Source organism: Sorex araneus, chromosome X (assembly GCF_027595985.1).
Source record: "Sorex araneus isolate mSorAra2 chromosome X, mSorAra2.pri, whole genome shotgun sequence".
NCBI classification, from domain to species: Eukaryota; Metazoa; Chordata; class Mammalia; order Eulipotyphla; family Soricidae; genus Sorex; species Sorex araneus.
The window spans coordinates 303,376,204-303,390,840 of record NC_073313.1 but is presented as its reverse complement, the minus strand read 5'-3'; the positions used below and the strand labels follow the sequence as shown (position 1 = coordinate 303,390,840).

Genomic DNA, 14,637 nt, shown 5'->3' with positions numbered 1-14,637 from the left:
TATCATTCAAATCCTCAACTGACTATAACTTTTCTACTAATAACTAGAAAGCTGAACTATTTATTCTTGGAATGGACACACTCCTATTTTCTGAGTGTGATGCCTGAGTAGCATCCATGTCTGGCCTGTGAACTAGCAGGACTTTACTCTGAAGTAATTTATCCCTCTGCTATATATGGGAGACCCCGACTCATATGTAAATGAACTGAAGTCTGCTTCTAATTTTTATGGCTGAATGTGGAACAATTCTACAGACTTTCATTTTCATGCATATTGAAAGTATAAATTATCCTTCACTATGAACTTCCCCAGCAGTTTTCCTGTACCAATATGGCCTCATCCTTTGCTCAGATCAGGAATTTGGAAGTCTCTTGACATCTAGTTTCTCTCTCACACAATCTCTATTGGGAACAAAATGTATCTCAATGCATCTGCTTCCTTTTCTGCCCTAACAGCACCTCATCCGAGTCCCCAATCTCTTTCATCTGGGCTTCTTTACTTCCCGTCCACTCACTTCTCCGTTTCCTCTCGGACGTCCCTTCCATCACCTTTGACTATGTGAATTGCCCTCCCTTGGCAGTCCAGCTCTCTGCTGTCCAGCCTGTTTACCTCAATCTCCCTTTTGTCGTCCCTCACTGTGTCCTAGTGAAACTGTCATCGACACCTGGAGAACCTAGACATACTTTGCTCTCTCTCAGTACCTTCATCCATAAACTCTGCTTGGCAGGTTCTTTCTTTGTGTTTTAGTTTCTATGTCATCTCTTCAGAGAAGCTTTTTCTGACCACCTAATTTATAAGAGTCCTCCCAGCAGTCTCTTACTGCTCCCCAGCCTTCTCATATGTAATTAGCCACAGTCTAGTTGCTTGGGAAAGTCATCATAGGTTTAAAAATAAATTCAAATCATCGTTAACCTTGCAGTTACTTAAGGGAGAAGCCAGCAGAATTCAGACCGATGCTTATCTGTGACTTTACATTTGGAACTTATCTATGAGATATTTGGAAATAAATGGAAGTACCCACTTGTAATAAACATCCTGTTGATTGTGACTTTTAGCAGTTTATGAGGACTCTTTTATGCCATACCCTTCCTGGGTCCCTAGAGAGAATCTAACATTCTCTACATGGCATGTGTTCTGAGTAGGACTATCCTCAAACATAGGAACATTTATATGTGCACTTTACATATCATAGGAATAAAACAACTTTTGTTTATTTTATCATACAAAGAAATACAAATATAGTAATACTAGTCCATTCATTTGCTTATTACTTTTTTCCAAGGTAGAAGATTCAGGAAGACAGGACTGCTATCTCTCTTGTTTAAAATGATAGACCAACGTCCGACAAACAGTAATGTACAAAAAATGCGGCTAGACTAAGTGGAGCAAGGGTTGTTAACTTGGTATCCATAAATAAAAATTATCACATCATTATGGAATTTCCTGAGGGAGGGCCACACTTGGTATTCTACTTAAAGATCTGGCTTACATGGCATATTTGGCAAATCTCAAACACTTCAGCTAAGAACATGCACACAAAAGAATCAAAATTCCACAGTTTGGGGAAAGGATGTTTTGGCATTATTCATATTTTATAGAGTTGATTTTGATTCTCAATTACTGCTATTACATATTTCCAATTAGAAATAACATAATATAGTGACAACAGTATCAATTAAACCTGTGAGCTGTTTAGTTATAGCTATGAAAACAAAATGTATGGTGAAGTATATTGATATGATGTATAGATCATAGAGCATATACTAAGGCATATTCTTTCAAAGTAAATTACTTTTTAATAACCTTTTATCTGATATATAATTGAAAAATTCCAATGAGATGGTTTTATACATTGTTAAAAATAAGTTCCCCACACTGAGTTAATTAACACATTTACCACCTCACATATTTGTAACCATTATAATCTATTGTCAAGTTATTGTAGATATCTTTTAAAGTAAATTTTTATTGAAAATCTTTTTGATATACAAATTTCCTGTAACTTAAAAACTAAGATGTGCATGAGTTGTGGTTCAAGCAGTAGTTACCCATAATTAAACTTCAAATATGTGTAATTGTGACCTATTATTAGTGGGATATTTCCTGCATGTAAGTGTGAATTAACCTGATAATTAACTAACTGCACTGATTAGTTAATTCAATTAATAGAGAAAGTAAAATGATTTTATTGATTATCTCAGAACAAGATAATTATTATTTATTATTTAAGATGCATAGGCTTCTTTTATATGTAAAAATAAATTAATTCACATATGTTGCTAACAAGCTGGAGTGATAGCACAGCAGGTAGGGCGTTTGCCTTGCATGTGGCCAACCCAGGCTCGATTCCTCTGTCTCTCTCAGAGAGCCTGGCAAGCTACCGAGAGTATCTCGCCTGCATGGCAGAGCCTGGCAAGCTACCTGTGGTGTATTCACTATGCCAAAAACAGTAACAACAAGTCTCACAATGGAGACGTTACTGAGGCCCGCTTGAGCAAATCTATGAACAGTGTTATGACAGTGCATGTTGCTAACAACAAATTTAACTTACTTTCTTTTACCTCAATTCCTGGTTGTTCCAAAACTTTCCTCTTCCAGTACAATGACAGAGGACAAGAAAGGTAGACTGGGAACTCAGGCTTAGTTGGGTTGTGATTAGAAATGAAATTTGGGATCCATGAGTTTAGAGAAAATCCTTGACATCCATAGGTAAAATATTCTGTCTGCTTGGGTACTGAGGAATATGTTTCACTACCCCAATCCAGGCCAATGCAGTGTTCCGCCCCCCTTCCCCCCAATTCACTAAACAATTTCTTAGTTTTGCCATAATTATTTCCATTCCTTAAATATTTCATTTACATTCTAGCTATGATGAGGTTAAAATTCAAGTTTTTAAGTTATAGTGGTTTTTGGATTGCACCTGACTGTACTCAGGGCTTACTCCTGCTTCTGTGCTCAGGGATCACTCCTGGCAGGGTTCTGGAGACATATCTGGTGCTGGGGATAGAGCCTGGTCAGTCATCTGCAAGGCAAATGCCCTACTTGCTGTGCTACCTCTGCAGCATAAGGTGGAATTATGTTTGAACAATACTGTATTTCCAGGACTCTGAGACGCATGAGGCAGTAACGCTACTGTCCATCAGCGACTGCTGTAGGCCTGGCTTCTTCCCAGCAAGAACAAGGATGGTTGCCTAGAGACACACAACAGTGCTTTTCATCGCGACTTGGAGCAAATGTTTCCTTTCTCCCGCTTGCTGTTCTTTTTTTTGTTTGTTTTTTGGGTCACAGGGGTTACTTCTGGCTCATGTACTCAGGAATTACTCCTGGCGGTGCTCAGGGGACCATATGGGATGCTGGGATTCGAACCCAGGCCGGCCACCTGCAAGGCAAACGCCCTACACGCTGCGCTATTTCTCCAGCCCCCCGCTTGCTGTTCTTAGATCCACACGCACCTGGAAAATCTGTTTCAGGCTGTGCTCCGAGGGCATGGGCAGGCACAGCATGCTGAAGTGCCGGAGAAAGCGGGGTGTCACCGGGTTCCGGCCGCCACCCGGAGGTGCGCACGCGGCCACAATCGTTACGTCCTGCGTGGAAGAGAAATGCATGTGGGTCACCCAGGTGCCCAGCAAAGAAAGAGATTTGCCCATACAAACGGCAGTACTTGGACTCACTTATCCCAGCACTGTACCCCAGGTTCTTCTGGTGCGTTATCAGAAACCCTCACAATAAGCCAGACACTCACTCTTTTTACCTCTGTTTTGTAGATGAGAAAGCAAGGCTCTTGAGGGTTAAGCCAGCCACTCGTGGTCTCTTTGCTGACTCATCTCCCTTATAGTATGCTTTTTTTTCATTTTTGGGTCACACCCGGCAATGCTCAGGGGTGATTCCAGACTTTGCACTCAGTAATTACTCCTGGCGGTTCTCAGGGGACTATGTGGGATGCTGGGGGCCGACCATGTGCAAGACAAACTCCCTACCCACTCTATTATTACTCCACCTCCCTTCCCTTTTTTTTTTGCTTGTATTAGTACTCTCATGAAATAATTTAATTAAAAAAATAAAATAATTTGCATCACAAGTTAAAGTATATTCACTCAACCAATGGAATGTTCAGTGCTTGTTGTTGTAGTGATTATGGGTTTAAAAATCTGGGTGGCGGTGCAAGTGAGCAGTGCTCAGGGTTTACTCCTGGCTGTGCACTAAGGGATCACTTCTGGAAGTGCCATTTTTGGTTCAAGGGGTCGAACCTGGGTAAGCTGCGTTCGAGATGAGCGTCTGGCCTCGGTACTACTATTTCGGCTCCTGTGGCAGTTCTGCTTTTTATAGCCACCAGGAATGCTGAAATACATATTGAATCACTGCTCCTGAGAAAAGAACAAAGCTATGTTCCTGGCACCTCTGGTCACACTTTCATCAACTATTCACACATAATAATTGTATTTATCTCTGCTCTCACTTCCTTTCTAGCCCATCCTTCTGCCGTAGCCAACGGGTGCTTCCTACAACATTTTCTTCAGAGGGTACCTCCCTTTCAATGGGAAGATAAATCCACATTCTTAGTCATGGCACGATGGCATTTGGGGTTGGTTTTTATATTGTCTGTCTCTTTGCTGCTTTTATTCCGCACCATCACAGTGTTCTGCATTCACTGCTGCCCTTTCCTTCCCTCTGCCTGGGAAGCCCGATCTGGATTTTATACCTCCCCTGGGAAGCTTCCTCTCATCTTCAGCCGAGTCCCACCCAGTTTCCTCCTGTCTCTCGCTCTTCATCATCCTACTCTATAAATACATGCCGGTCCACACTTTGAAGTTGAGTTCCCTGACTGGTGGGGACAATATCTCATGAATCAAGCACAGAAAGAACTCATTGTGAATGGATGAAACTTAATTCAACATAAAAAAAAACCACTGAAACTTATTGTTTCTAAGAGTTTCTTGGTAGAGGTTTTAGGGTTCTCTAAGTATAATATCATATCATCTGCAAATAGTGAGAGCTTGATTTCTTCCTTTCCTACCTGAATGCCTTTAATACCTTTTTCTTGCCTAACCGCTATTGCAAGTACTTCCAGTACTATATTGAACAGAAGTGGAGAGGGTGGGCATCCTTGTCTTGTCCCTGATCTTAGAGGGAAGGCTCTTAGCCTTTCCCCATTGGAGATGATGCTTGCTGTAGGCTTAGTAGATGGCTTTGACTATATTGAGGAAAGTCCCTTTTATACCCGTTGTGGTGAAAGTTTTCATCATAAATGGGTGCTGGATTTTGTCAAATGCTTTCTCTGCATCTATTGATATGATCATATGGTTCTTTTCTTTTGTTGATATGATGGATTATGTTTGGTACATCTACACAATGGAATACTATGCTGCTGTTAGAAAAGATGAAGTCATGAAGTTTGCATGTAAGTGCATCAACATGGAAAACATCATGTTAAGTGAAATGAGTCAGAAAGAGAGAGACAGACATAGAAAGATCGCACTCATCTGTGGAATATAAAATAACAGAGTGGGAGATTAACACCCAAGAGTAGTAGAGATAAGGACCAGGAGGTCTGCCCCACAGCTTGGAAACTGGCCTCACATGCTGGGGGAAAAGGCAGCTCAGATAGAGAAGGGAACACCAAGTAGAGGATGTTGAGAGGACCCATTTGGGTTGGAAGATGCGAACTGAAAGTAGACTATAGACCAAACATGGGGGGCACTCAATACCTCTATTGCAAGCTACCACACCCAAAAGGAGAGAGAACAAAAGAGAATGCCCTGCCACAGAGGCAGGGTTGGGTGGGTGGGGATGGGGTGGGGGTGGTGAGAGGGATACTGGGATCATTGGTGGAGGTGAATGGACACTGGTAGAGGGATGGGTAAATGATCACTGTATGAGTGAAATACAAACACAAAAGTTCATAAGTCTGTAACTGTACATCACAGTGATTCTCTAATAAAAATTAAAAAAACACTGAAGTCACATATTGCATTGAATTAAGTACTTATGCTCCCCTGACCAATCATATGTTAAATTAATAATCTCAAGTGTCTCATATTGTAACTTTATTTGCTTTCAAATGATAGTTAAGATAAAATTTGGCCACTAGTCTGGGCCCTAATCTAGAATGACTGGTGTCCCTAAATGAAGAAGACGAGAAAGGGAGAATGTAAGCTGTAAGGCCAGGAGAGAAACCTCAGAATAAACCAACCCTGCTGATCTTTTGCTTTTGTATTACAATCATGAGCAAATAAATTTCTGTGGTTTGAGTTGCCTAATCTATGGTACTTTGTTATGGCAATCCTAGAATATACCATTTTCCTCTTGATGTTTAGATTTCAACATTAAAAGTAATTTAACTTCTAAAGTCACCTGTATATCTTTCCAAAAGAGTTTGCTTCTGTCATAAAATCCATGAAAATCTTGGTACTGCCGAAGTAATTCAATTGGAGGCTGAGAACCATAGCGATCCAGTCTGGGCATGTTTAAATCATCGACAAAAATCACAACTCGTTTGTTTCCAGGTGCTCCTGGAGAGATAATATAAATGAAATTTAATAATTATGACTTGCTCTTGGAAAATGTAAGATAAACCTTAGACAAGATTTTGGGCTCAATGAATGTCCTGTAGGCCATAATATGCTACTCTTCTTTTTGTGAGATACCATCACTCAGGGAACAAAAATTAAATATATATACATATATACAATATATGTATACAAATCAAAACAAACACAAAAAAGTAGCAGAGATTCTCAGTGGCCTTATCCAGGCTCCTGCAGAGATCTGTGGACTGTTCCTGGAAGCCCACTTTGTCAGGTGCTCCGTCCTCCTTGTTCTAGGAGCTACAAGACTACATTGCCTTGTTGCCTTTCCAGTTAGTTCTCAACTCTTCTCAGCCAATGCCACCCTCTGGGCATGGAGCAAGGAATGTGACTTTCTTAAACAGACACACTCAGAAAAGAAAAGAAAGGATGAGTGCTAACAGAGCAAAATGAACAGCTTGAGAAGAGGAGGTGATTCTACACCTGCTGGCCTCCACTGCACAATCCCAAGGTTAACTGTAGACTCTGTACCTGACTCTATTCCCTAGATCCTGGTAGCCAAGTCATAAGAAAGGAGTCAGAGAGGCTCTAACAGAACCACTCAGAGAGATGTGAGTTTACACCAGAAGAATGATATCCATTCCTCTGTGCCTACCCTAGCAGCAAAAAGGGAAGAGAGAGGGGCATGAAGCATCTGGGAACCCGGCAGCTCTGTGGAGCAAGTCCCCATAGATGATGGGAGGAAGACTTGGGAGAGGACTGTGAGTTGAGACCTGAAGATGCTTCCTAATGTATTGCGGGACTGTGGGACTAAATGGAGGGAGAATATCCTATTCCCAACATCTAGAGAACTTTCAAGGGGGCGAAGCCAGTGCTTTCTCTGTGAAAATCTCTTTTGGGAGAAATTCAGAGCCTCTTCTTGGAAGCTCGCCACACAGAAAGCATTCAGCCTCAGAGAGCAAGGACAATCCGTACAGAGGCCTATTTCATGCCACTAGGAGGGAAACATATGTCCTTCCTTCTCTTCCTCCACCCTAGCATACCAGAGTCACTTAGAGCGAAGAGAGAGAGCGCTCAGAGATCCCTTCTCCACCTCCATCATGTCAAGCCACAAAGCTGGCTCATAACAGAGGAGAGAAAGAACTTTCAGTTAGGATTTTTGAATTTGACTTTTATATTGGACCAAACTAAAAATAACTGCAAGTGTCTAGAAAATTAAACTGAGCATCTACATAGTTAATAAGGACAGTGAGTGAGATCCTATAAAGACTAAATGAAAGCATTGACAAAAATGGATTGACAAAGAGTTTCAGGCTTGTTACCTGCTGGATAGAACTAGAGGAATCAGGCTGAGTGAAGTTAGTGAGGAGAGAGACAAGCACAGAATGGTCTCACTCATACATGGGGTATGAAAAACATAGTAAGGGAACAACAAAGGCCCAAAGGCAACAACTGGAGAGACGGTCTATGGAATAGAGGTTCCAAGGGTGGGGAAAGTTGGGGGAGCTGGATAATAGGAGGCCTTGGGACATTAGTGGAGGCAAGAATGGACTCTGGTAGTGGATATGGTGAATGTCATATTCACAAAGCTATCACTAACGGCATTGCAAATCACAGTGCCTCAATAAATCTGGGGAAAAATAAAGGGACACTATGTAGAAACTTTTAAAAAATTAAGAGGTTTATTATTATTAAACAAAGGAAATGCAATGCAGATTTGAAAGAGCAGAGAGAAAGAGCCATGGAAGAGTGGAGATTGAAGATGCTCTGAATTTAAGGTGATGATAGAAACAAATGGTTTATTTGCTAGTAGGAAATTATCTAGATATATAGAATAGGAAAGAGTCCCATCAGCAGGACCATCTTAAAAAATTGAATAAGAAAAGGAAATATGCAATTATAATTTTATTACATTCACTGTTTTATGACTTTAAAGTTTAAACTAGTAATTTATGAGACAAATCAAATGACCATTCTTACCTAGAATATTTTTTCTTTTCCTTTCCAGTTTTGATTCAATGATTTCCTGTGTTCTCATTGATGATGTTTGAGCAGAAAAATTTAGGTAAACAGGAACATAGCCAGATGATTCTTGAATTCTATTTAACAATCCTTTTGCAATGACAGTCTTTAAATTAAAAATACTAATTGATTCCACATCCACTATAATATTTTCCCATCTGTATTAATAATAATGCAACACAATGAGGAAGAAAGAGGATGAAGGGAGAAAGGATAAAGCCAGATCGTGTCTGCCTATCTTTTCCTGCAGATTCTGCTTAATTATGTCTATCAGAGATAATTAATCAACTTTATTATGACAAGCTTTACTTTAGTTTCATACCAAAATTCATGTTGGTTATTATTCAAGTAAATTTGATAGCAAGAATTGAAGAAGGACCCAAATTTCTTTTGAAATTTTTTAGAAGATAAATAATGAATTTACATTTATATGGAAGACCAAACAAACAGAATTTATCCCAAAAGACTATACTTTTTGGGGCTGGAGCGATAGCACAGTGGGCAGGGCGTTTGCCTTGCTCGCGGCCAACCCGGGTTCGAATCCCAGCATCCCATATGGTCCCCTGAGCACCGCCAGGGGTAATTCCTGAGTGCAGAGCCAGGAGTAACCCCTGTGCATCGCCAGGTGTGACCCAAAAAGCAAAAAAAAAAAAAGACTATACTTTTTATCCAGCACCACTGCCATATCAGCTAGAAATAAATATGCAGGAGGAAAATATTGATTGTTATCTATAGTCCACTGGGGATATAATCCACTCTGACCAATAGTTACTCTAGTCTGTGTAGTGACAGGCTCACAAATTCCCAGGGATACAACATAAAACTTCCTAATATTGATCCACAGGGTCCTCTGATTTATTCACAGCAAGTAGGTATTAAGAAACCAAAAATCTTTAGGATCTGGAGAGACAGTACAGCAAGTAGGGTGCTAGCTTTGCACATGGCCAACACAGGTTTGATTCCTGGTTACCCATATGGTATCCTGAGTCCACCAGGAGTGATACCTGAGGGGAGAGTCAGGAGTAAGCCCTGACCACCTCCAGGTATGGCCCAAAAACAATGGGAAAAAAAAAGAGAGACTGGAGTTCTCCAGATTCATATATTTCACATCATTACATGAATTTTCATATTCTTATGATCGATATATTTAACATAGTTATATTCCTCCTGAGAAATATGATTATGATGGGAAGTAAGTTCTCTCTGGAAATAATGTATTATTTGTGGAACTTAATATTCTTCAATGAACCATGCCGTCATCAGTGGACAGACCTTGTTAGATGTAGGTCTCCTACCTTACCAACTCCAGTTGTTCCAGTGAACAATACTGAATGTTTGACTGCCAGTAGTTTTTCCATTAGATAGCCAAAGCGCACTGTGTCAGTTGTGGGGACAAGCATTTCAAAAAAGGGAACATCTCGGTTGTACTTGAAGGTGGGTATGATTCGTTCCCAGGGATCCAGTCGTTTGGTATCAAAGTCCATGTGAACACTCCACAGATCTCCAGAATTGGGAAACTGAAAAGTGAAATGAAAAATCACTTTCAATAGGACTGACACCTCTCAATAGAGATAGTCACCAAGAAACAAAGGAAATCCGAGAACATGAATGAATTTAGATTTTTATTTCGTAGGAGCAGCTTCTATTATTATTTTTTAATTTTTTGTTTGTTCTGGGGCCATACTCAGTTGTGCTTAGAGGTTACTCCTGGCCCTCCACCTAGGAATTACTCCTGGGTGGAATAATTGGCTCAGGGAACCATATTGGATGCCAGGGATCGAACCTGGGTCGGCTTGCATGCAAGGCAAGCATCTTACCCATTGTACTATCACTCTGGCCCTTAAGAAGCAGTTTTAAAAAATCTATTTAAACAGAATCCTGCAATACAGCAAATGAAAAAAAACCTTATGCAATTTATACTAAAATTCTTTGTTAGAATTGTTTAGCATTTTCAATTCTTTTCATATTCAGATGCTAAATATAGTACTCGATATAAAGGTAAGGTGCTGAATGAGACCTGACTCTGCCGTCAGTGACCTGGTAGATCCATGTAGGGGCATCAAGTGAAAGGGCCAAGCTCCTCATATTGACACATAAGAATCTCTAACATCTTCCCCTCCCTTCCTGTCTACCCTCATTTCTTATCACATTCCCACTTGGTCTTTCCTTTATGAACTTCTCTTGCTGTTGCTCAAAATAACAACCAAATTACTTATCAAGTCAAGGCTCTGCAGTTTTACTCTTTCTTCTGACTGGAATTATTTCCCTCTAAACAACCTTTCAATCCTTGACTGTCTTCAGGACTCTGTGCAAATACAAATATGACCTTATTAGCAAAGCTTTCCTGACTGCTACATACTGCACCCTGGCTTTCTTTATCATCCTTACTCTGATTCCTTTTTCATCATTGTAGTTATTGCCATCTGGTGTTTTGTGTATTTGCTTATTGCTAACTTTTTCAGTATAATTTGAGATTTGTGAGGGTAAGGATTTCGGTTACTTGCTTTGGTCACAGCATGCAAAATGGTACTTACCAAGATGTAACATATTTTCAGTGAATATTTTTGAGTTGAATGCTGAATGCTGAATGATCTGGACCCTCTTCTACTGTACTCTAATGGTCCCAGATTGTTTTTTCTTGATCAAGATATGTTTCTGTCTCAAAATATTAGTAGCTCTTAATTTAGCCAACCATGTTCAATTATGATAAAATAACCTTGAAGGGTCAATGGCATTTAATATCTACTAGGTGATTCTATTTCTCAGGGCTCAAATTCATTGATTCCTTCTCTTCATAACTTAAGAAGTTATTTTCTTATGGTAAATTTTAACTTTAGTGCAATTTAATGCAGAACATGCAAACAACAGTACAAAGAACTCTCAAATATTTTTTATCTTGATAGCTTACATTTTACTGCCTGTGGTTTGTTATTATTATTTTCTTCTATGAGAGACAGTGCCTATAAATACTTGGGTATATTTTTCTTAAAGAATGATGATATTTTTGTACATAACTAGAGTACAATGATAAAACCCCAGGAAACTGAGCAGTGATATTATTATCCTATGTACCTATGTACTTTCCACACTCCAATACTGCCAGTAGTTTTAATAATGTTATTTATAGCTATTTTTTCTCATCTGGTATCCAACCTAGGACAAATCTTTATATTTAGTTATAGCTGTTTAATCTTTATCTTGGGAAAGTTCTTCAACTTTATTTGCCACCACTGCCATTTTTGGAGAAAATAATCAAATTTATTTTATAGAATGCTCATCACTTTGGGTATTCTAGAATATATTATCTTATTCAGAATTAGGCTATGCTGAAAGGAACACATCAGAAATAACATTTGCCCTTCTCAATATACCATCTTAGGAAGAATAGGTTTTTCTCAACCACTTATGATAAACAGATCTCAACTAAGGTAGAGTCTAGTGTTTCTTTATAATGATGCAATTAAGTTCTTTTCTTTGCAATTAACCAGTAATTTGTAGGAGGTACATAAAATTATGTGAATAGTTTCTCATCAAACCTGACCTGCTAGTTTTAGTATTCATTAATTCTTTCTTAAATTAATCATTATTATAATGCTTGCAAAGTAATGATTTTTTAAACTTTTACTGTTTTCCTTTTCAGGTTAGTATGTATCTTACATAAGACAAATTCCTCCTTTATTCATAGTCATTTATAATTCATTCACACATGTCTTATTACAAGTATAAATCCTCATGTTTTTAGTTTGTTCAAGGTCTTGATGAATAATCTATCCTTTATTTTGATACTCAAATCCATCTAAATTTGTCTAGTGGCAGTCCTTTCAAACTTGCTCCTGTGTTCTGGTATGTTCCATCATTCTTTGTGTTCTTCTTTGTTTATGACATAGATGTAGTAGGCTAAGCTCGTACTTTCCTTTCTGGATCAACTACTTACTAAGGAGGCTTGGTTCCTTTTTTAAGGAGAACGGTATTTAGCAATTAGCATAGCAGATACACTTACTGTTATTGAGTATCATTGCACAAAAAACTGGGAAATTTATGTACTATGAATATATATTTCTAAATAAAATTTGAATGTTATATATGCTACATACTATACTGAAAATAAATACATAGTTTAGGGGATAAAGAGATAAGGGGTTAGGACACATGGTCTGCATGTGTCTGATTCTGGTTTGATTCCTAGGACCACATGGCCCCATAGCTATGCTATGTGTAGCTCTGAAGGCCCCCAATCACCACAAGAGTGACCTAGGTGGATGCTGGGGAGCATCGGGGAGCAAGTATTACTCCATCCTTAGACTCTCATGTTGAAGCAGCAGCCTGCTTGGCCAGGAATCACTGGAAGAGACTCAGGACCCTTGAGTGCTGCATATGAGCTCTCCCAATTACATTTTCTTTGTGTGTCACACCCAGCGATGCACAGGGGTTACTCCTGGCTTTCCACTCAGGAATTACTCCTGGCAGTGCTCAGGGGACCATATGGGATGCTGGGAATCAAACCCGGGTTGGCCTCCTGCAAGACAAACACCCTAGCTGCTGTGTTATTGTTCCAGCCCCTCCCAATTGCATATTTTAATAAAACTAAATTTGTCTCTTACCCTGGAATCAGGATTATCCTCAAATTGTGCTCTAATAAATGTATCAAAAGAATCCCAGTAGCTTTCAACTAGATTTCCACCTAAAGACCATAGATAAGAGAATACAAAAGTCTGACAGAGTATAGTATTCAGTTTTGATGATTCCTGAAAGAATACAGAACAAATTTCAGTATTTCATGTTATTTATCTCATATTAGAATGTTATTATGTTATTTATCTAAAATAAGAATCCTAAATTGCAAATAGTCTATTTTCTGTTGTTTAGATTCATGCACTTATAAGAGGGCTTAGTGTTATTATACTTTATTCAAAGGTTCAGATCAAGTTTAATAGTAGCAATATCTAGATACTTTTAGAAAATTAATGGGAAGGAGTATAAGGGGGAAAAATCTCAAGATATTCTTTGAGTTGACTATTATAATTCTTTTTGCCTACCTCTAGGTATTTTAACAACAGCTAGAGAGACATAATAGGACATAAGAGACTGGAAGGAACTTTAAATATTTAGAGAACAGCAACTGTACGTTCTCTAAAGCCCCTTCCAACTTTGAGATTTTGTGAATTTATTCACTGCCATTAGTTATTAGAAAATCAAATGATTATATTACATAAAAATTATTTCTTTTCAAAGTGTCTATACATTTTAATTTTCCTGTATTACACCAGTAAGAAAGTCTTAGTACCATCGACAGGTTAACTCCATCTTTTGAAAATATCAAAGACTCCATTAAGCAACAGAGGGTAGTAACTTTGCTGATGTCCACTTGTGGAATTGCTTGGACACATTTTTTGTTAACAAAATGTAAGCCATCATCAACATAACGCTGGAATAGTTTTAATATATATTCTTGAGTTTCTTCATTAAGCTGAAAATAAAACAAATAACATTCACTTTTTTTTGCTTTTTGGGTCATACCCGGCGATGCACAGGGGTCACTCCTGGCTCTGCACTCAGGAATTACCCCTGGCGGTGCTCAGGGGACCATATGGGATGCTGGGAATCGAACCCGGGTCGGCCGTGTGCAAGGCAAATGCCCTACCTGCTGTGCTATCGCTCCAGCCCCAACAAATAATATTCTTAACAAGACCAAATGAAATATGTAATGAAATTTATAAATGGGTTGGTTCAGATCTGTAGATTACAATCTCCTTTAACTTTTAAAGAGTGCAAGCATCCTAAGATATAGAACAAGGACTGGGGCTGTACCTTAATGGTAAAGTACTTGCTTTGCATATTTGAGAACCTGTATTTGATTCCCTGGCAACACAAAACACAAGACATATGATTCATTGATTTTTTTTGTTGTGGTGGTGGGAATTGCATCAAGAGCTTCCACAGCAAAGCATAAGCTATGTTCTTGCCCTAGAACAAATTGAATTTTAAAAACTTTCTGCAACTCAGAAAAAACACTTAAAGAAAACTTCCCTCAGTATTCTATATTAGTGATGTCTCCATAGTTAAGAACACTGAAAAAAAAAAGCCAAGCATG

General features: G+C 38.9%; 1 protein-coding gene across 1 annotated transcript in view; it reads right to left on the bottom strand.

Moving 5' to 3' along the window:
* Positions 1-14,637, bottom strand: part of DNAH6 (dynein axonemal heavy chain 6) — a 210,701-nt gene that overhangs the window by 92,004 nt on the left and 104,060 nt on the right. The window contains exons 36-41 of the mRNA XM_055122229.1: positions 13,831-14,013; positions 13,148-13,291; positions 9,842-10,063; positions 8,505-8,652; positions 6,352-6,509; positions 3,453-3,584 (exon numbers count right to left, since the gene is read on the bottom strand). Coding sequence (XP_054978204.1) covers positions 3,453-3,584; positions 6,352-6,509; positions 8,505-8,652; positions 9,842-10,063; positions 13,148-13,291; positions 13,831-14,013 — 987 coding nt within the window. The remainder of the gene's footprint in view (positions 1-3,452; positions 3,585-6,351; positions 6,510-8,504; positions 8,653-9,841; positions 10,064-13,147; positions 13,292-13,830; positions 14,014-14,637) is intronic.